An 18,330-nucleotide genomic window follows, 5' to 3' on the forward strand; every position below is an offset into this window, starting at 1 on the left:
ATCATCTTTACCTACACAATTATTCTTTTCTGTAAACCATAGCCGGAGCTTCACCCACAGCGCCTTGGATCGACATAAACAGCTCGGCAGTAATCTACACGAAAGAAAATTTCAACTTTTTTTTTTTAAAAAAAAACTGGAGGAAAAGAAGAAAAGAAAAGAAAAGAAAAGAAAAGAAAGCACACCCAAATTACAGCATCAAAACATTCGATTCGTACGCCACATGCTGATAGCGAGTAAACTCCTCGACCTCCTGTAAAACCTTCAGCCTCGTATCCATAGCTTCCTCCAAACTCATCGGCATATCACCCTTGGACTTCATATTATCAAGGGCCGCCTTTGCCAAATCTGCCTTAACCCCTTGCTTAGTCTCCGGTATGTCCTTAGCCCAATCCAGACGCTGCGGCGGGATATTGGCCGTTGAGATAATACGGATATTAGGATCGACAAGGAAAAACACCATGGCGCGTGCGTGCCCAGGCTTAGCCTTGTCCTTCAACTCGAAGCGTGTGAACTTGTGTTGTATAGTACTCGGGTACATGATCACCCGGCCTACTCCAGCTTGGATCGAACCTGGGTATTGGATGGCCGGCTCGCCGTTTTCCAAACCAAAGACTTGTCGCAGCCAGATGAAGTCGTTTGGCTCGTGCTCGATTTCTGAGAGCATGTCGGATTCTACCATGTTGCGGAATTGCATGCATGGGTCGAGTACGTTGGTGTGGTCGTATGATATGATGGCTGCGGCGCAGATGTGCTCGTTCTGGTTTATGTTTTGTTATTACCGAATATTGCGGAATCCTTGGAGCTTTTGAACTCACCATCGTGCCCTCGACATGCCAGTCTGTCTCGAAAGACGGGTCTTCTGGAGTTAGATCAACACCCAATAAACGTGTGATCACTTGCAATCCACGCTCCTTGTAGTCCCGGTTGAGATCAACGCCTCGTTCAATCCGAACGGCGCTGGGCAGATCCTTGGGCAGTTTGTCCATCAACCAGGGTGGAACTGCCCAGGGAATGAACTTGCCTACGTCAGGTTGGATAGCCCGGTAGTTTTCCATTCTCCACTTGTCCATGCGCTCGTCGAACTCAGTTTGAGCCTCTCTTGGCTGTATCTGAGGTGCCTGGGCAGTAACTTCCTTTGGGACTGGGTAATACTCTGCCTTGTGGTATTCGATTCGAGCTCGGGAATGAAGCATGTCCTTGAGGGGAGTCAAAGTTGCGTTCCACTGCGGAATGACGCAATTGAAAGCCTGCTCGAGGAGCTTGTAGATGTTCCTATGTTTCACTGGGTGCAGGTTGTTGATGTATGTGGCTATATGCCATTGGCCATCCTCACGAAGTTCCCAGTCTGAAGGAAGGATCTGGTAATTTCGGCTGTAAGGTCGAACCTTGATATCTGACCGGGCCGAGACGCGCCAGGCAATATCTTCTCTGGTTATTCCAGTATCTTTTGGACATGGGATCACCTCGCCCTTGCCGGCGTACTTGAGGGCGTCATCAAGCCCAATGATCCTGTCGGTGAGAATGCGACTCGTGCCGTAAACAAGCGGGTACAATGCCATAGAAATGAGGTCACGCTCTTTGCCTAGACCTCCTGGATGGTAGTACTGCATTTCTTTAAAATCGTACTCTAGCACTTTGAACTGGGTACACATATCGCGCAAGAGTGAATCAGGCAAGTTCGTGTCGGACTTGGTGACATCGCCGCTGTACAGGGCGACAACATCTGTGGTCTCATAGATCATGGCTTTAAATTGAAGCTCGTCAATAATCCATTCAGCCATGTTGAGCGTAATGTCTTTGCCACTGTCCAAGGCGGCCTTTTTCCACTCCTCTTGTGTTTTGGGGTCAAAGACCTGAAACGATTTCAGCGGAACGGTCAGTATCAGCTGTATTGGGGACAACTGACCTTTTTCCACCACTCAGGAATATCAGTCAGGTACTCCATGAACTCTACCATATGGATCTCGCGGAGAGTCAATACGGGTAGGCTAGGAGAATCTTCAGCATTGAGCACCTTTCGGGTCTTGGGGACTCTCCACTTACTCCACGTATCCTGCTTCGATGTCCCTATCATCCAGCGCAGATGGAAACATACTCCGACTTTCAACGCCATATATGTTTTTCTCGAGCGGAGCAAAGTCTAGCGGCCGGTTGAATCCCGGAAGAGCGAAGCGGTAGTCTTTATCTGCCTGGCTGTTGAGGAAGTTCGCCTCGCTGGGTTTGTGTTGGAACATCGTTGCCTTCAGTCAAGAATATATAGCAACGCAAGTCTTTAAGAGTGATATGATGATCGGATAATCTATCTTGCCCAGTCAGAATAGTATAGGGCCAATGAAGGGTGCCCAAACCTGCTTTAACGAGATCTATCTTGTAATGGCCTGCACAATATCGGACACAGGCATCAAAATAAGTGAAATGTGATGGTTGAAAGGGAAAATAATGGAACAAATCAAGGCATGAACACTTAAAACGAGAGCTAAAATAATGATGCAGGGGTGTCGTCGTCTTCGATTCTTAGGGGTATATCGCAATGGTTGATGCTCTCCAGACGGAAAGTGCGGAACTTGGCTCCGGGCCTTTGAGCCCTCTTTGTTTCTAATAATTGGCGTACTCACAGGGGCTCTTGAGGTATCAGTCATAGTGATTTAACGCCATGACCATGGAATTGCGAAATTTTGCTATGTGGTCAAGACCTCCAAAGCTTCGATGGAAGCAAATTCCTGTTCCTTCCGCCTTTATAGCTACGGGTAGAAGACCTAAATGAATGGAGTTTATGCATGAAGGCAAGCAGATATGTATAGTTGGCGCACATCAGGTTGTCTATCATGTAACACTCTAGTCTTCCCAAGGTCAAAGCAAGCCTGCAAGGCGAAGGGAAAAGGAATTGGTAATTATACCAATACCAAAGCACCCAAGTACTCTCTAACAATGCCCCAATACCTATCGGGCTCGGCTCTCATATGTCCAACGTGAGGGGAGTTCTTGAACAGTTCACGGCGCACCGCCCAACCCTCAGCCTCGGTGTGTACCGCATGAGATTCCACATCACGGTAGTCCACCAAATCATCCGTATCTGAGTAGATATAGCAACGACGGAGATTTTCGTCCGGATTAGCCGCTTGCACCAAAGAGGTATCATTGATGAGCTTTCGGGCAAGGGAGATAGGTTCCGGAAACATGGAAAAGAAATGGATCAACTTGAAGAGAACCAAGCAAACAAAAAGCAAGCTCTTGCCAAGTAGCTGCAATAACCATGTCCGCGGAAGTGCAAAGGAGAAAGCCTTGAGCCCCGCTCGTAGGCTTGGACTGCCCGGTGCGCTATCTAGGATTATTGCGGACACAGGCAATGGGGCTCCCGTCGCATTCTTCCAGGCTTGCAATAGGCTTGCCGTGCTCGACATGCCTCCATTCGAGAAGAAGTGCACAAAAACTGGATTCTTAAGTGTCACTAGACCGCGCATTGCGTCCACGGCAGGGATGAGGCGGGCTCTGCGGGTCTGGGTCCTCAGGGATATGAAGTCATTTGACGAGCTTCTGACGAAGATGATTCGCGCTGATGGTACTAGCCGTCTGTACTCGACTACGTATTTCGCTAGGGCGCGCGGGGGTGCATTCATCCAAAAAGCAAGGAATATTACCGGCCGATCAGCCTTCTCGCCTGGGCTGGGCGAGTCTTGGAGATAGACTGACGGGGCCAGTTTGACAAATGCCGCCAAATGGTTTCCAGCTGTTGTAGCCATGATGCAATCCCGGGTACATGGCCTGGGATACAGTGTAGTCGAGTTTCAGGCCTGTGGACGGCGATCCTCGGCTTGCCAAGAGCCGTGTGCACTAGCCGAAGTATAAGATGCCGTTTCTGACCACGAGCATGACTTACTTTCTAGTTGAACCCGTGTGCAGAGATGTACAGACGGCATGTTTGATTGTTCGTAGGGACATGAGAAAATCCTCAATCCTCGGAGGGTGGTAAAAGTTACCGACATTCCGGCATTTGGAGTCAAAAGGACTGAAAAAATTATCGCTGGCTTGAACTCAAAGTTAGAACGCGGAGAATGGAAATGCCTACGAGAAATATGAAGGTATTGAATTTTATTGCAAGGCCTTTTATGTATTCAAACGAAAGTAAACGACTCCCCCAACGCCATATTGAACCTTGCTATGCTCTCGAAGGAAATCCCGGCCGCGGAATCTAGAGATTTCCACCGTCTAAAAGCCCAGGAGAAATCACGAAAGCGTAGTTGAATCGATCGTTGCAGACATTAGCGCTTCCCCAAAGTTCGACCGCCACCGTCGGACTTTTTAGTGTTTTCCTTGCTCTTTTGGGTTTCAGCCTCACTTCCCAAGGGGGTAGTAGAGTCGGACAAATCCTTTCGCTTTCCACGCAAAGTCTGTCCAATTCCTTGGAACTTGGGCTGGTCATCTGGGACAACCTGTCCATTCTCATCACGGGGTTTGACAGGTTTAATGGTATACCCGAAGAATAGCTGATTGGGCGGGAGTCGAAGTGGTTGCGGGCCATTGGTTCTTCGGGTTGCAGGTAGATGTGAGGAACTTGAGGCACCAGGGGTAGGAGTAGAAGGGTTAGGAGTGGGAGCCTTGCTGCCCTTTTTAGCATTCAAACGCTGTCCTCCAGACAAAAAGTTGGATGATGCTGCACGGGCACCTGTGGCAGCATCGGTGGCCTCGGGGGCAATGGCGGGGTAGTTGATCGATTGCGCCATGGTGCCATGGGGGTGCAATAGTCCACCAGCTGGAAGCTTTCCCCCGCTAATAACGCTACCGGGCGTGCTGGTCCCGCTAGTCCGCTGTGGTTCTTCAAATCCAACCGGAGCGGCGAAATCAACCTCTAAGTCGGTCTCTAGAACGGATACAGCATTCTTAGCCCCGGAAGGCTTCGTCTCTAGCACTGCCATCTCATATACTTGATCGTTGTATGAAAAAGTGAAGACATCTCCTTTGGAAAGGCATGAGAAATTCCGGAAGGCGTTTTCTAGCACGGCTTTGGGATCGCTAATATCAAGGAAGGAGGTTGATTGTGCTTGAAGTTTGATAAACTGGCCAGGAGGGAGGTCTGTCGATTTGATTTGAAGAAGATCGCCAGGTTCCAGTAGTAATGTTTGCATCAGCTGTAGAGAACGGAGTCTTAGTACAGCCAAAGCACATTGGGAAGTCTGTCTTTCTCACCCAGAATGGCAAATAGATCTTTCCTTCCTCAGCAATAAACTCAAGGACACCCGCATGTGTCATCTTTTCCTTTGCACCATTGTGAAGCTCGAACAACATTGGATAGGTAATGTGAAGTCGGGTAAGCTTGTCCAATGCGCTGGGAGGCATGATGACCTTGCCGCCATGGTTGACATTCTCTCTTTCGGGACCAGGAAGCATCGCCACTGGATAGCAGCGATAGTATTCATCGAAGCGACGGGATGTAGCTCCCGGGCGCGCCATGCCGGCACCTAGGACCCCATCCATGGGGTCGTCGGACCAATAACCAGCTCGGTACTAAAGCTGTTTGTTAGGAGGGTGAAGATTGGGAGAGGGCGGAGAGTTTAAGTTTAAGTTGACTCACCATATCAAATTCTTAGAGTTTAAAAGACTCAAGATGGGAAGAGAAAGTTGTAAGTAAGATCGGGTTTATTTGAGGTACATATGCCGCTCTCTGGATCGCCATCAGTGACGCAGCTCGCTCCGCCATGATTTTCCGCTCCGACCCCGGACAAGGAAATCAGCTCTCTCGGAAGTGAATTTACACTTCAATTTGGCGCAAGATAATTTATCTCATTTTTTTTTTCAACTGAAATACCCAATCAAAGCGCAATGTCGAGCTCATTACCACGCCCCAAGCGCGCAGGCGAAGATTTTGCCAGTACCAACTACAATGACGACGGCGAGGATTCCTCAGAGCACAAGAAGCCCCGCTTCGACCTTCGCAACCCCTCAGCTCTTGCAGCTGATGCGCCCGAAGAAGATGCAGTGCTAGACGCTGATGAGATTGGCAGACGTGGCCAGAGAATCAGACGCAAGGCGGTTAATCTCGAAGGCTACGATTCGGACAGCGACAACGAGGGGTTTTCTGCGCGCACAGAAGAGAAACCCAAGCGCAAACAAGCCACGGAAGCAGAAGATGATGATATGTTCGCGGAACTACAAGAAGACTTCGGTGAAGAGGAAGTCGACGGTGACGAGGTTATCAACAAAAACAAGAAGTCCGTTCGCTTCCTACGAGACGATGAGATCGAGGGCCAAGTCGCTTCTTCAAAAGGTGGAGGAGTGCTGCATGTCGATATGAGGAAGGGTGCAGATGAAATTGATGACGAGGAAGATGAGAGTGGCAGTGAAGTTGGGGAAGAGGAACGCGCACGAGTCGACGAAGAGGTAGACGAGGAACTTGGCGCGGGTGGGAAGAAAAAGCACGCCCCTCTCCTGGATGCCTTCAATATGCGAGCAGAGCAAGAGGAAGGACGATTCGACGACCAAGGAAATTATGTCCGCAAAGCAATAGACCCCGACGCTGCCTACGACTCGTGGCTGGAGGGTGTTTCCAAGAAGGATATCAAAAAGGCCAAAGAGGCTGCTGATCAACGCGACGCAGAGCGCAAAGAGAAGGATCGAATAGACGACAGCATTTTGACAGGGGATGTCCTGAAGACGATCATCACCCACCTCGAACGAGGCGAAACAATACTCGAGGCACTGGCCCGACTGGGCAAAGGCCTTCGCCGAAAGCCCAAGTGGCAAAACAAGAAGAACAAGAAGAACGCTGCCGAGGATATTGAGATGGCAGATGAGGACCCCAACGAATTGGCCCGGAAGAAGGCAATTGATTCTATTACTGGCGCCGCTGATATCTTGATGGGCCGTGGCCAAGTAGACATTTACGACACAGAGCGCGAAATGCTCACACGGCAGTACCGCAACGACACAGGCGACGACTGGGTCGACCCTCCTGCGAATGGAGTGGCTGAGCAAGGTCCGGCCATGTGGGAGTATCGGTGGTCTGATGCTAGAGATGGAGGGGATGCCCACGGGCCATATGACAGTGCGATGATGGACTCATGGAAGAACGCAGGCTACTTTGGCGAAGGTGTTGAGTTCCGCCGAGTTGGAGATCCAGGGCCATGGAGCGGTAGTGGCACCTTCTTGTAACATAATTCCCCAATGTCACCTGGGCAGCTACAATATTGTTTTGGCTACTCAAAATACCATTCATGAATGAAATATTAATATCAGATCCTCCAGAACAGAGGACTGCAATTGAATTTCAAAGGCCAAATCACCTTAACAAGCGCCAGTCCTATCATACATCCTTTGATGCGACACAAATAAAATAAAAATCAAGATCCAGTGTAGTTTTTTCGACCCGCTTAACTGCCCACCGAATAGCCCAGTACTAAAACATGCAACCTAATTAAGAGAGCTCCATGGCGTCGCCATTGGTAGGAGCAATGAAGCTAACGGCACCTTGGTCACCAATGAAACGCTGTTCATATTGATTGACGAACTTCACACTCCGAGCGGGGTCGTAAAACAATCGGAAGCTGCGTTGGACGTCATCAACACTAACCTCCTTCGCCTTGCGTTTTTGACTCAAGAGGTGCGAAGTAGTAATAATGTTGCTGGCATAACGCAGATTCGACTCCTGACCAATCTTAGTGAGAAGAGCGAGAGCATCAGGCGAAAGATCGATTTCTTCTTCCTGCGCTCGGATGGCGAGGATTTGACGGATCTCATCACCAGAGTACATCTGTGTGCTGACGATAACAACCCGATCAAGGAAGTCAAGGGGTAGGCCGTGGGGAGAGGTGTAGGTTGTTCCGCGGATGCGTGACTGGCCGCGATTGCTGGCCATGATCACGATAGGGGCCAACTCAGCCTCGAGAGCACGGTTGATGTAGGAGTAACACTCGATATCGAGCATGTGAACTTCATCAATGAAAAGGACACCAGGAATAATCTCTGCCTTGCCCTCTTCCTTCCATTCGGCTACCTTGGTATTGATCTGGTCCCGAACTTCACTCCGAATCTCGCCCGTATCGCCGGAGAAGAGGGCCAGGAAGCCTTGTGAACGCGAATTAATGACATCGATCTCATGGAGGCTGACGGTGTGAACAATCTCCTTGCGAACCTGAAGCTCGCCTTCAGGGCATTGAACAAACTTGGTATCGGCGCCCATGGCGTCGTAGTCTCGGGAGCGTGCGTACGACCGACCGAGCTTGGTGATTTTGCCGGATGACTTGTCGATCGAGATCACATCTCCTGCCATTACTCGTTCCTTGGTCATTGAATCAATCATCTTGGTTCCCATATCGTAAATTGTTTCCATGTCGGTTGTCTTGATCGTGAGCTTTCCTTGTTTATTGCCCTGCAGGTAGTCAGTATCCAATGCCATTCAGTGATTTCGGCGTGAAGAATTCACTTACGCCAGTAACACTCCGGTCAATTTGAATCTCCACAACTTCACCCTCAATGATTTCACTCTCTTCTTTAATGCGCACACCGATGGACTTCCGGAATGCTTGAGTCAGGGCTTCTGTCTTTGACATCTCCATTGAGAAAATTTCAGAAGCAGCAAGCATGGTGAAAGGTACGTCTGGTCCGAGGGATTGTGCCATGCCCATTGCAATTGCTGTCTTTCCAGTGCTAGGAGGTCCTGCGATCAGAACGGCGCGACCGGCAATCTTGCCTTCCCTCACCATCTGCAGAATCACTGCGGCGGCCTTCCGGGCCTTTTCCTGGCCCACAAGACCTTGGGATGATGTCCGAGGTTGAAGAGTGTCTGCATCGACACCGAGGCCTCTGATGTGCGAATGGGCGGCGATGAGGTTCAGTCCCCGGAGCTCCTTGCTCTCGGCGACAGTTGAGATTGGCTGCTTTAGTGTCAGCAACCGTGGAAATATCACAGAAGTATTGTAACTCACTACAGCCATACTTGGAAATTTCCAGGTAGAAATGTATCTTAAACTGGAAGATTATGGTGGTAAAATGCGCTAGAGCTCTAGAAAAGCAAAAGAGAAGAGAGAGTCAGGGCAGATCGCAGATCGTAGTGTCCACACCGCCCGGCAGAATAATCCATCAAAGAAACAAGAACCCGTTTGACTTGATTTCTCATTGTTGTATCTGCGTCACTTGAATTAATTGGGTACTCATCGCGTCTTTGATCAGAATTTTCTGGTTCCCTTGACCAACTTAGGGGAAGCCAGCCAGCCATTTTCAACAATACCCATACCTACAAGGACTGTGCCTGACCGATAGGTTTTCGCGCGGTGAACGCGTTTGCACTTTTACAAACTCCTTCTGTTATCTTTTCACGGGTTTATCGTACATCGACAAATCAATATTGTGCCTTCAGTGTCCCATCATAGGACTTCGGTACAGACTGCATCTTATGAGCCAACCTCCCAGTAACCACACTTCAGCTCTGTTGCAAATACGATGAGTATTTTGCAATACATTCATTTCAGGGAATATGGCCAGCAGAATGGATGTTGACTCTCCTAACCCTAACCCTCGCAAGCGACTCTCGGGCCGATTCCCCTCTGTGCCACTCCCAACCAAGGCGCAGGATCCTCGGCTTGTCGGTATCCCTAGGCAATCTACTGATTCTCAATCGTCAAACGCCCAACAGACACACCCAACCACTCCCGCAAAACCTACCTTCATCCAGAGACCTGCTGGAGATTCGCTCCCACATGTGCCCCCACTCTCGATCCCTGACAGCGCCCCGGGCCCTACATCGACAGAAAAACAAAGTGCACCTAGTCACCAAGGCGCATTGTTCATCTCAGATTTGGTCAATTCATTGATCAAAGTGAACCAATCCGAGGAAAAGAAAGAGAGACTTGAGAAGGAAATAATTTCTATCTCCAAAAATCTACAGAGGGCGAAGCAATCCCCGCAATATCCGAGCGTCATCACTCTCTTCCAGCAGCAGCTCGATGCGGCCAAAGATGAATTGGCCAACCATGTCAAATCGATCACCCAGCATCGATCGCTCTCCAACCAAGCGCAGGACAAAATCAATTCGACATTGCGGCAGTCGAAGCCTCAGCCCCAGATCGAAAAGATAACTGAGAGGGTCGCGAGTCTGGAATCTACAGTCGAAGGGATAGTGCAAGGCCATTGCCCAACCGCCGGTAGCGAGGATTCAAACAAAGGAAATGCCGAAATCGGAACAGTCCAGGTGGACACGCAAGGCCAAGATATCGCCGAACTCAAAGGAAGGCTACACGAAGTGCAACAGGCCCTCAATAACCCCAAAGGATTGGATCATGCACTAGAATATATCAAGAAAATTGCGAACTCAGTTGCTGATCAATCTAGACGGAACGGTGTGTTCACGTCGCAAATCTCAAGCCTTGAGGACGAAGTGAAAGCTGCCGACAAGAAGCTTGATGACAAGGTTGTTGCCGTCAAGCAGATGGTGGACACTGTCGAGGAAGAACGGAATATTTCCAATAAGCAGCTAGAGATCGATATTTCGGACCTGGGTTGGAAATTGAAAAATACGAACGAACAACTTGAGGTCAAGTTCTCTGCCATTGAAAGCGATCTCAGATCTCTCAATGATAAGCAACATGATCTCAATAATAGCGCATCGACTCAAGTTTCCCAAATTGAGATTGAATTGCAGGCTCAAATGAGGCAGGCCACGGAGCAGATTACTGCCCAAGAAAATCATCTGGCCTCGCTTATAACCCAGCAAAAAAATGGTGGTACCGGCGGCCAGTTCTCATCAGAAAGGACTCCAACTCCCCATAGCGGGATACTTACAAGAGTAGTGTCTCTGGAAAAGAAAATACAAAGCCATGCGGAGCTTCTCACCAACATTAAGAAACTTCATCAGGATGTGGACGTCATGCGTCTATCCGAGTTGGATACCCTCCGCCGGAAACATGAGTTAAGGCAAAACACACTCGAAGAAAAATACGATGATACTTCACAAAAAGTGGAAGGCCTGGCTACGAAAACCGAGGAAATGTTCAAAAAGCAAACGACACTCGTCACCAGCGTTCACCAATTTAAACTTTCCTTGCCAGGGCACTTGGAGCAGCTCCGAACCTATCTGAAAAGTGGACTTGATGGATTCGAAACCCGCCTTACTCCACTTTCCGATCTTGCTGAGACTGTAAAAAACTGCAAGGGTACAATCGAAGCTCACTCCACGGCCATTCGGTCACTAGAACAACGATGGAACAACATCCACTCAGCCGACTTGGTCAGTCTTATGGCACGTGCCATGCAGGAAATGTACCCCTCTATTGATCAACTGAGTCAACAATTAACAGCCTACCGAGCCGAAATTGAAACCAGAATCTCTGCGCTCAAGACAGATGCAGACGCGTTCAAGGCGGAAACGAAGGTGTTCAAGGAAGATACGAACCGATTTAAGGCGGATACGGAAAAGGCTCAGGCAGACGCACGCAACGCCCAGGATAGCGCAGCTCAAGCAGCACAGGTGTCACCTGAGCAACTCCAGACTCTGGGTCAGTTGCCGACTTTGCTCCAACAGGTCAAGCACCTTTTCGACAAGCTTGTACCGATCGAGACACTTATCAATGAGCACAGTGTTGAGTTGCAGAAGAATCTTGAACAGCGGAGCGAATTACACAACAGAATCACGGCTCAAGATGACACCATCGGAGGCATTGCTCAAAAGGCCGATGAGCAGGTGGAAGAACTTGAAACAATCACCCAGCACACGCGTCACATCGATCCACTGATTAACCAACTTAATGCTCACATCTCGCAACTCCAAGAGGTTCGACAAGAGATCGACAAGCTTAATAAAGCCGCGCGAGTGAGCAGCACCGATACAATAACAGATCTTGATCGACTCCAGAGACGGCTGCAGGACTTGGAAAATCGGAATACAACGGAAGACACAGGTCTTGACGAAGTCCGAAAAAGATTGAAAGTCCTAGAAGGCCAAATCACAGCGGAGAATGCAGGCCTTGACGCACTTCGGACACAACTGAAAGACCTGGAAGGTCGAAACTCAATCGAAGATCAGGACCTTGATGAACTCTGGACACAGCTGAAAGCCTTTGAAGATTGGAAACCACCAGTATCATTAGAGGAATTCATTGAGCTAAGGGATAAGGTGAATATGTACATCAAACGTTTGAGGAACGCCGAGGACACCTTCAAGGCACTTGGAGCAGCAACAACGAATCTCGATTTTAATGAAGAACCCACTTCCAATGCTCTCGATAAACCAATGGAGCAGCGCATCCATGGACAGGAAACCCCTCCATTCCAACCAAACAACCGTCTTTTTACTCCAAGGCCTGTTGCAACACCCAGCACAGTCCCTAAGGGCCCTACTCTAGGTGGGTATCCGATCCAGCTCAACGGGAAGGGTCAGACCGACAATTTCACAACAAGCGTTTCGAGGTCAAATTACCCTGTGATGCACGCTCCACAGCCCTCACACACGCTCAGTGGACCAAGCAATAGTCATCCATCGCCATATTCTGGCAAATCCGCCGAACCTCGTCAGGTTCAAAACTTGAAAGGAAGGCGGCGGGTGTCCTCTGTAACAGACTCTGACGACGAAATAAACACAACTGAATCTTCTTCGGTAGTTGAGTCTTCGCCGGCTCCTAGCTCTTCTGCCCCGGCATCTTTTGTTCCAGGCTTGAGCAAAAAGGACAAGAAGAAGGCAAAGAAGAGAGCGGAACAGGCACAAGAGAATTCCAAAGCTCCAAACAGAACAGCCAAGAAGCGAAAGCGGACCAAGCAGGATGAGTGAGCTACACCAAATCTGATCTCAGGGATCTCATGTTCTCCACATCTCTGACCGTGGGTCTCTTTTCCGGGGCTTCTTCCCCCTCCCTCACCTTCGAATTACGACTTGCCATGTGAACGAACCATCGATACCCACGTGAGACAGCTTTAGAGGAAGCATTGATAGATATGTTTTCGCCACTCGGTCGATAGGTTCAAAACCTGGCCTGCGATACGATTTACTATTCAGATCGATATCACCCAGCACACTACTGGGTGAATTATTATTACATATTATTATTGTACATTGAATTCCCTACAAACACATACGTCTAATCTCTAAATCACGTGACCTCTATAACCCGATTATGTCGACTCCAAAAACTTCACGACCGCTATTATCACCGTGTAAGCATGAAATACTATTAGTGATTATCGAGAAGAGGAAATTACCTTGGCGGAAGGCTTCTGGATTCTCAGAAATGAGCCAGTGGCCCGCTTCGACGTCCGCAATCTGCGCGTTGGGGAAGAACTTCTTAATGGCCGGCACAGCGTCATCCGAAACATACTTAGACTTAGTGCCGCGAATAAAGAGTGTCGGGCCGCTGTATTGGAGGTTATCAGATTCTCTGAAAGGGAAATCGGCCATATGATCCAACGAACTGCCAATGACAGATAGCGGCACTCGGAACTTAAGTGTGTTATCTTCCTCGGAACGTATCAAGTTGGTAAGAAGGAATTGACGGATTGGAAGAGACTGGGCAATGTTAGCATGCAAAACATTACCATGGGGCGCCAGGCCCATGGCCACCTTTTCTCCCCTATCCGTCAAAAAGATGAACACCTTACCTCTTCATAGTCCTCGAGAATCTTGTTAGCATCAGATTGCTTTGATACCTTCTCAGCTTCGATTTTCTGCATGCCGCGAACATATTTGGGGAAATCGCTCTGCAGTGCTGCATTCACCGGTGCGTTGTCAACGGGGATCAAAGCTGACACGCGTTCGGGTGCGCGTAATGCTACCGCCATTGCAGCTTTCGCACCCCTTCACCAATTATTAGTATGAGAAGAGCACACAATATAGATAATTCGTGCGCCTGAGCTGCACTTAACATAAGGAATATGATCACGCACATGGAATGCCCGATCAGGACGCATTTGTCTAGTTTTTGCTGTTTGATAAATTTCTGCACATCCTCTGCCATGACACCGTAGTTATGCTCGGGAGCATGGAAAGAATGGCCATGGTTACGCAAATCCTGTTGAGATTTGTTTAGCATTCTGGGATGCCATTTTTCTCTGTCTTTCCGGGGACAAGCGGAAACTTACCAGTGCAAAGATCTGACATTTCAGATCCCGTGCCAAAGCCCTGAGAGATATGTAAGATAATAAGTTTCGTTTAGATATCTAGTCATGAAACATACTTGCCGATACTCCTGTTATTCTGCTTTGATCCAAATAGTCCATGTAGAATCAGGATTGGGTCTCGGACAGTCTGACCGTTTTCTGGGCCAAAGACTTGGTATGCTAGCTCAGACTGCAGGACACGGACTGTGGAGAAAGCCCGGAGGCTTGGGACACCACGTGTGACCGTCCGGAGAGAGAACATGTTCTGATTTTGGGTTGGGAATGGGAACCTTGGAAGTATCAAGAGTCAGATCAATGACCGGGGAACCAAGGAAATGCCCGCCAGCCGGTTGCTGACTAATCTAGTTTGATGGGCTCCAGGGGCCCCACGTTCGGGGGTCTAGCTAGGGAAGATTGGGGGTTACCTAACGGGGGGGGATCCACCCAGCCTAGGCTTCAACCATTTTAGGCCCCTAAGCGTCCCGTTCATGACCCGTTAGTGATAGCAAAAATTTACATGTCACACTTTGGCGTTGTAGTGGAGTGCCCTGGGGGGGTATCTCTAATGCCGCTGTGGGGACAAAAGTATGCCTGTTGGCCCCGGGCACCCTAACTAACCCCCAAAACTGGCGTCAGCAGCTGCCTAAATTATCCGTCCACTTACCATGACTAGCGGTGTAGACCCCGTTAGGGAGCCCCGGCTCAAAACTACCAGCCTTGGATCTGCGTCCGACGTCATCTCACCAAAATTCAAAAACCCTCTTCAGAGATGCCACCTGCCACCCTCAACCAGCTTCTAATTTCATCGATTAAATAAGATTACATTATCACCATGGCTGACCAACCGAAACCGTACAAGATTTCTGTTCCTAATAAGAGTCTCCAAGACCTTCAGCAGCGTCTAGCACTTTCCAAATTCCCAACCCAGCTGGAGTCCTCCGAGCAAGATCCTTGGGATTTTGGAACTCCAGTAACGGAAGTGCAGCGACTCGCAAAATATTGGAAGGATGGTTTTGACTGGCGGAGGGCGGAAGCTGAATTAAATGAGCTGCCCCAGTATCAAACGCAGATCGAGGTAAATGGATTTGGCAGTTTGGACATCCACTGTGAGTTTTGAGCAATACAGATTCTCAAAGGTTCAATATTTACCAGGTTCAACATGTAGATGTTCACCAAATCAACACTAACAAGAACGCCATTCCGCTGCTTTTTAGCCACGGATGTAAGTATTGATGTCCTCTGACATGTCGTTCATCAATCTCCCATTGCAGTGCAGTCTCAAATCTCTACATACAGGGCCGGGATCATTCATTGAAGTCATAAAACTGTTGCCGATGCTGAAAGGCGACGGCGACAATCCCGCATTCCACGTTGTGGCTCCATCGTTGCCAAATTTCGGCTTCTCTTCAGGAGTGACTCGTCGTGGGTTTGGCCTTGCACAATACGCCGAAGTCCTACACAAACTCATGATTAAGCTAGGCTATGATAAATATGGTATGCCCTGAACAGAACCAGAATAGGCCAGCCATGCGCGAAACTGACTTGGTTATGTACATAGTGACTCAGGGCGGAGATTGGGGATTCTGGATTACCAGAACCATTGGTCTACTATACCCCGAGCACTGCCAAGCTTCTCATATCAACATGGTGCTAGCCAACCCCCCTAAATTTACCGATAACCCATGGGCAGCTCTGCAACACGCATTGCTGCCGTACAATGACCGGGAAAAGGCAGGCCGTGAACGAAGCAAATGGTTTGAACAAGAAGGCTTTGGTTACAACCAACTCCAAAGCACCAAGCCGCAGACTATTGGCGCAGCACTAGAAGATAGCCCTGTTGCGTTGTTGGCCTGGATTTACGAGAAGCTGCATGACTGGACAGACTCATATCCTTGGACTGATGACGAGATCCTAACTTGGATATCTATCTACTGGTTTTCTGTAGCCGGACCCGCGGCTACTGTCCGCATATACTATGAGGCCTTGCATGCTGGAATGATCAAGGGGAAGTCCTATAAGGCGTTGGTTGGATATGTCCCGCATGTGAAGCTAGGAATTGCGCACCTCCCTCGTGAAATTTCTGTCATTCCTTGCTCTTGGGCTGCAGGCCTAGGTCCGATCGCTCGGCAGAGTGAACATGACCATGGAGGTCATTTTGCCGCTTGGGAGGTTCCCGAATTTATCACCCAGGACTTGCAGGTCATGTTTAGCAAGAATGGTCCTTGCTACGGGATTGTTATCGGCAAAGATGGATACTAACCATGTGAGGGTTTTTATTGCGATTTGCGATGTCTTCAATTTGATAGTAGGGCACGTATCCAATTGATATCGGGTTTACTCGCATGTAAAGATGTTTGTAGAAAGGCGGGGATAGGATAAATTCGGTTATTCTTTGTGGAATTTACACGATGGCAACGAAAAATGACTGTTATTGGCGAGAACTTGATGAGACATATTTCCTCCAAAATCGTTTGGTCATACAACGATCATCCCAAAACTAACCAAAAAGGATAGCAGTACGCAGTATAATGAAAGACTTGTGGCAGTGGCAATACCAGTCGCCCTCTCAAAGCTGACTAGTGACGCATTGTGGCTCGATGCCCCTGCCAGAACCACCTGCGAGGAATTCGCGGCATCAAAGCTACCCCTGAATGTGAACTCGAAAGTCACATTTACCTTTGTATCAGTGTCCTGCCATGTGGGATAAATATGTTCAAACCCAGTAACTGTCGTGCCAGAGAAATTCAGCTCAAGGGTTTCATTGGTCATAGACCCATTGATATGTGTTCCAGTTGGCCATCCAATGAGGATCTTGCCCAATTTTTTCCGCTCGGAGCATAAACTATCCGGAAGAGTAATCATTTGATCATAAAGGCCGGCATTGTCATAGCGTTCTGGTTGCAAAAGGTCCCTCTTACTATCTGCCCAGTCTTTGAGATCATAGACCCCATCGAACATGATCTTATTGCTATTATCAGCCGCCTGAGTGATGTTCAATGCAACTGTATCCATGGCCTGGACTCCAGATTCTGTAATCAAGTCTACCGTCGTGATGAGCCGTATGAGATCCAAATTCTTACACACACTGTACGAATAGTCGATATCCTCGACGCGTATATTGCTCTTCCAAGCCTTGAACCCCAGCGTGATGGGATTGACGGGCCCCGCAGGAGTAGGAGCTTTGGCAGCAACCCATGCAGCGCCTAGCATGCGCATGGATTGTCTACCAACTGGACATGTGATCAAGGATGAACTAACAATGTCGCCTTCGGTAAAATTTGTGGGTGGTGTTACGATTGTGTACTCGAGATTGGCTTCGCCCTTGAAGAAGACGCCATCAAAGTCGCTGTAAGCACTAGCATGACCCCGGCGTGGGTCCCGATTGTATGGGTCGTAGTGCGAAGGTTGAAGATCTTCGAAGTTCAGACGGTGGGAATCTGTGCAGCTGAGTGGGCTTGAGGATGATGAAGTAGATGAAGAAATGTCATCACCATCACTGGAGTCACTGGAGTCACTGTGGCTATTGGTGTAGCTGGTGCTGTCACTGTCGGTGTCACTGCTAGAGCCACCACCGTCTTTTCGTGATAATGCTCGCGTTGGAAAAGCGAGTAAGGCAAGAACCGTGACAAAAGGGTGGCGAAGTAACATTTCACTCAAAATCACGAATCAGTTTATAGAGTATAAAGAAAGAGATTGTCAGCTCATCGTTCTGAATAGGTACTCAAGAAGAAACAAGAGAAGCAGAAAAAATAGGTATTGCCCTGGTTGGGCATGGGTGTATGAGCACGCGCTTTGGCCATGAAAAGGATTCGTTCTATACTTTGCTGAAGTGGTAACACGGGATTTATACCTAATTGACCCTGAATGCCAAGGTGCCAAGGGGTTGAAGCGGGATGGTTCTCGTGTTCACCAGATAACCATTGGACAGAAAGCCATTAAATGTCCATCCTTGGGGCAACTACAACTTTAATGGTCGTATTGATCAGGTATCGGTCGAGTGCTTGGGGATTTTGGGTTGTCGCTCGAGTTTAGCTTGATGGATCCACGATTTCAGGTGACAAATGGTTGCTTCTGAGATCTCGGCGTGCGGCATTGCCAAAGTATGGCCGAGAAGGCTGAGGAGGCTGAGTGCCAGGTGGTTAGTAGTCATACAGAATATGATCCCTATGCCACTGTTTTGGTGGGTGCACCAAGCTGTGCATCAAGCTTTGCAACTTGCTGGCTCAATTTTCAAAAAGCTCTTAGAATCACCAA

The 18,330-nt window shown here is 48.8% G+C and overlaps 9 protein-coding genes across 9 annotated transcripts; 3 read left to right on the plus strand and 6 right to left on the minus strand.

Annotated features, from left to right (window-relative positions):
- Positions 1 to 190: 190 nt before the first annotated feature.
- N7479_003773 (DUF4246 domain-containing protein) lies at positions 191 to 2,237 on the minus strand (the record flags this gene model as incomplete). The annotated part of the gene is made up of 4 exons (XM_057251470.1): positions 191 to 760; positions 819 to 1,856; positions 1,910 to 1,991; positions 2,047 to 2,237. The coding sequence occupies 4 exons, from the start codon at positions 2,235 to 2,237 to the stop codon at positions 191 to 193; spliced, it is 1,881 nt and encodes a 626-aa protein (XP_057110795.1).
- A 657-nt stretch (positions 2,238 to 2,894) lies between these two features.
- On the minus strand, positions 2,895 to 3,743 carry N7479_003774 (TMEM53 family protein; the record flags this gene model as incomplete). Its single annotated transcript, XM_057251471.1, has 1 exon — positions 2,895 to 3,743. The coding sequence occupies one exon, from the start codon at positions 3,741 to 3,743 to the stop codon at positions 2,895 to 2,897; it is 849 nt and encodes a 282-aa protein (XP_057110796.1).
- A 519-nt stretch (positions 3,744 to 4,262) lies between these two features.
- On the minus strand, positions 4,263 to 5,575 carry N7479_003775 (polyubiquitin-binding protein UFD1; the record flags this gene model as incomplete). Its single annotated transcript, XM_057251472.1, has 3 exons — positions 4,263 to 5,129; positions 5,188 to 5,505; positions 5,573 to 5,575. The coding sequence occupies 3 exons, from the start codon at positions 5,573 to 5,575 to the stop codon at positions 4,263 to 4,265; spliced, it is 1,188 nt and encodes a 395-aa protein (XP_057110797.1).
- Positions 5,576 to 5,820: 245 nt separating this feature from the next.
- On the plus strand, positions 5,821 to 7,149 carry N7479_003776 (GYF domain-containing protein; the record flags this gene model as incomplete). The annotated part of the gene is made up of 1 exon (XM_057251473.1): positions 5,821 to 7,149. One exon carries the CDS (start codon positions 5,821 to 5,823, stop codon positions 7,147 to 7,149), a length of 1,329 nt encoding a protein of 442 aa, XP_057110798.1.
- Positions 7,150 to 7,411: 262 nt separating this feature from the next.
- rvb2 (RuvB family ATP-dependent DNA helicase reptin) lies at positions 7,412 to 8,930 on the minus strand (the record flags this gene model as incomplete). The annotated part of the gene is made up of 3 exons (XM_057251474.1): positions 7,412 to 8,365; positions 8,424 to 8,870; positions 8,922 to 8,930. The coding sequence occupies 3 exons, from the start codon at positions 8,928 to 8,930 to the stop codon at positions 7,412 to 7,414; spliced, it is 1,410 nt and encodes a 469-aa protein (XP_057110799.1).
- Positions 8,931 to 9,469: 539 nt separating this feature from the next.
- N7479_003778 (uncharacterized protein) lies at positions 9,470 to 12,754 on the plus strand (the record flags this gene model as incomplete). The annotated part of the gene is made up of 1 exon (XM_057251475.1): positions 9,470 to 12,754. The coding sequence occupies one exon, from the start codon at positions 9,470 to 9,472 to the stop codon at positions 12,752 to 12,754; it is 3,285 nt and encodes a 1,094-aa protein (XP_057110800.1).
- Positions 12,755 to 13,095: 341 nt separating this feature from the next.
- On the minus strand, positions 13,096 to 14,338 carry N7479_003779 (uncharacterized protein; the record flags this gene model as incomplete). The annotated part of the gene is made up of 6 exons (XM_057251476.1): positions 13,096 to 13,124; positions 13,183 to 13,486; positions 13,579 to 13,774; positions 13,864 to 13,988; positions 14,059 to 14,098; positions 14,154 to 14,338. The coding sequence occupies 6 exons, from the start codon at positions 14,336 to 14,338 to the stop codon at positions 13,096 to 13,098; spliced, it is 879 nt and encodes a 292-aa protein (XP_057110801.1).
- A 570-nt stretch (positions 14,339 to 14,908) lies between these two features.
- N7479_003780 (epoxide hydrolase family protein) lies at positions 14,909 to 16,335 on the plus strand (the record flags this gene model as incomplete). The annotated part of the gene is made up of 4 exons (XM_057251477.1): positions 14,909 to 15,182; positions 15,242 to 15,298; positions 15,373 to 15,570; positions 15,635 to 16,335. 4 exons carry the CDS (start codon positions 14,909 to 14,911, stop codon positions 16,333 to 16,335), a joined length of 1,230 nt encoding a protein of 409 aa, XP_057110802.1.
- Positions 16,336 to 16,551: 216 nt separating this feature from the next.
- On the minus strand, positions 16,552 to 17,724 carry N7479_003781 (uncharacterized protein; the record flags this gene model as incomplete). Its single annotated transcript, XM_057251478.1, has 1 exon — positions 16,552 to 17,724. The coding sequence occupies one exon, from the start codon at positions 17,722 to 17,724 to the stop codon at positions 16,552 to 16,554; it is 1,173 nt and encodes a 390-aa protein (XP_057110803.1).
- Between the last annotated feature and the right edge of the window lie 606 nt (positions 17,725 to 18,330).

The sequence above is a fragment of the Penicillium vulpinum genome, assembly GCF_028829585.1.
Source record: "Penicillium vulpinum strain IBT 29486 chromosome Unknown utg000002l_segment0_segment0, whole genome shotgun sequence".
Taxonomy (NCBI): domain Eukaryota; kingdom Fungi; phylum Ascomycota; class Eurotiomycetes; order Eurotiales; family Aspergillaceae; genus Penicillium; species Penicillium vulpinum.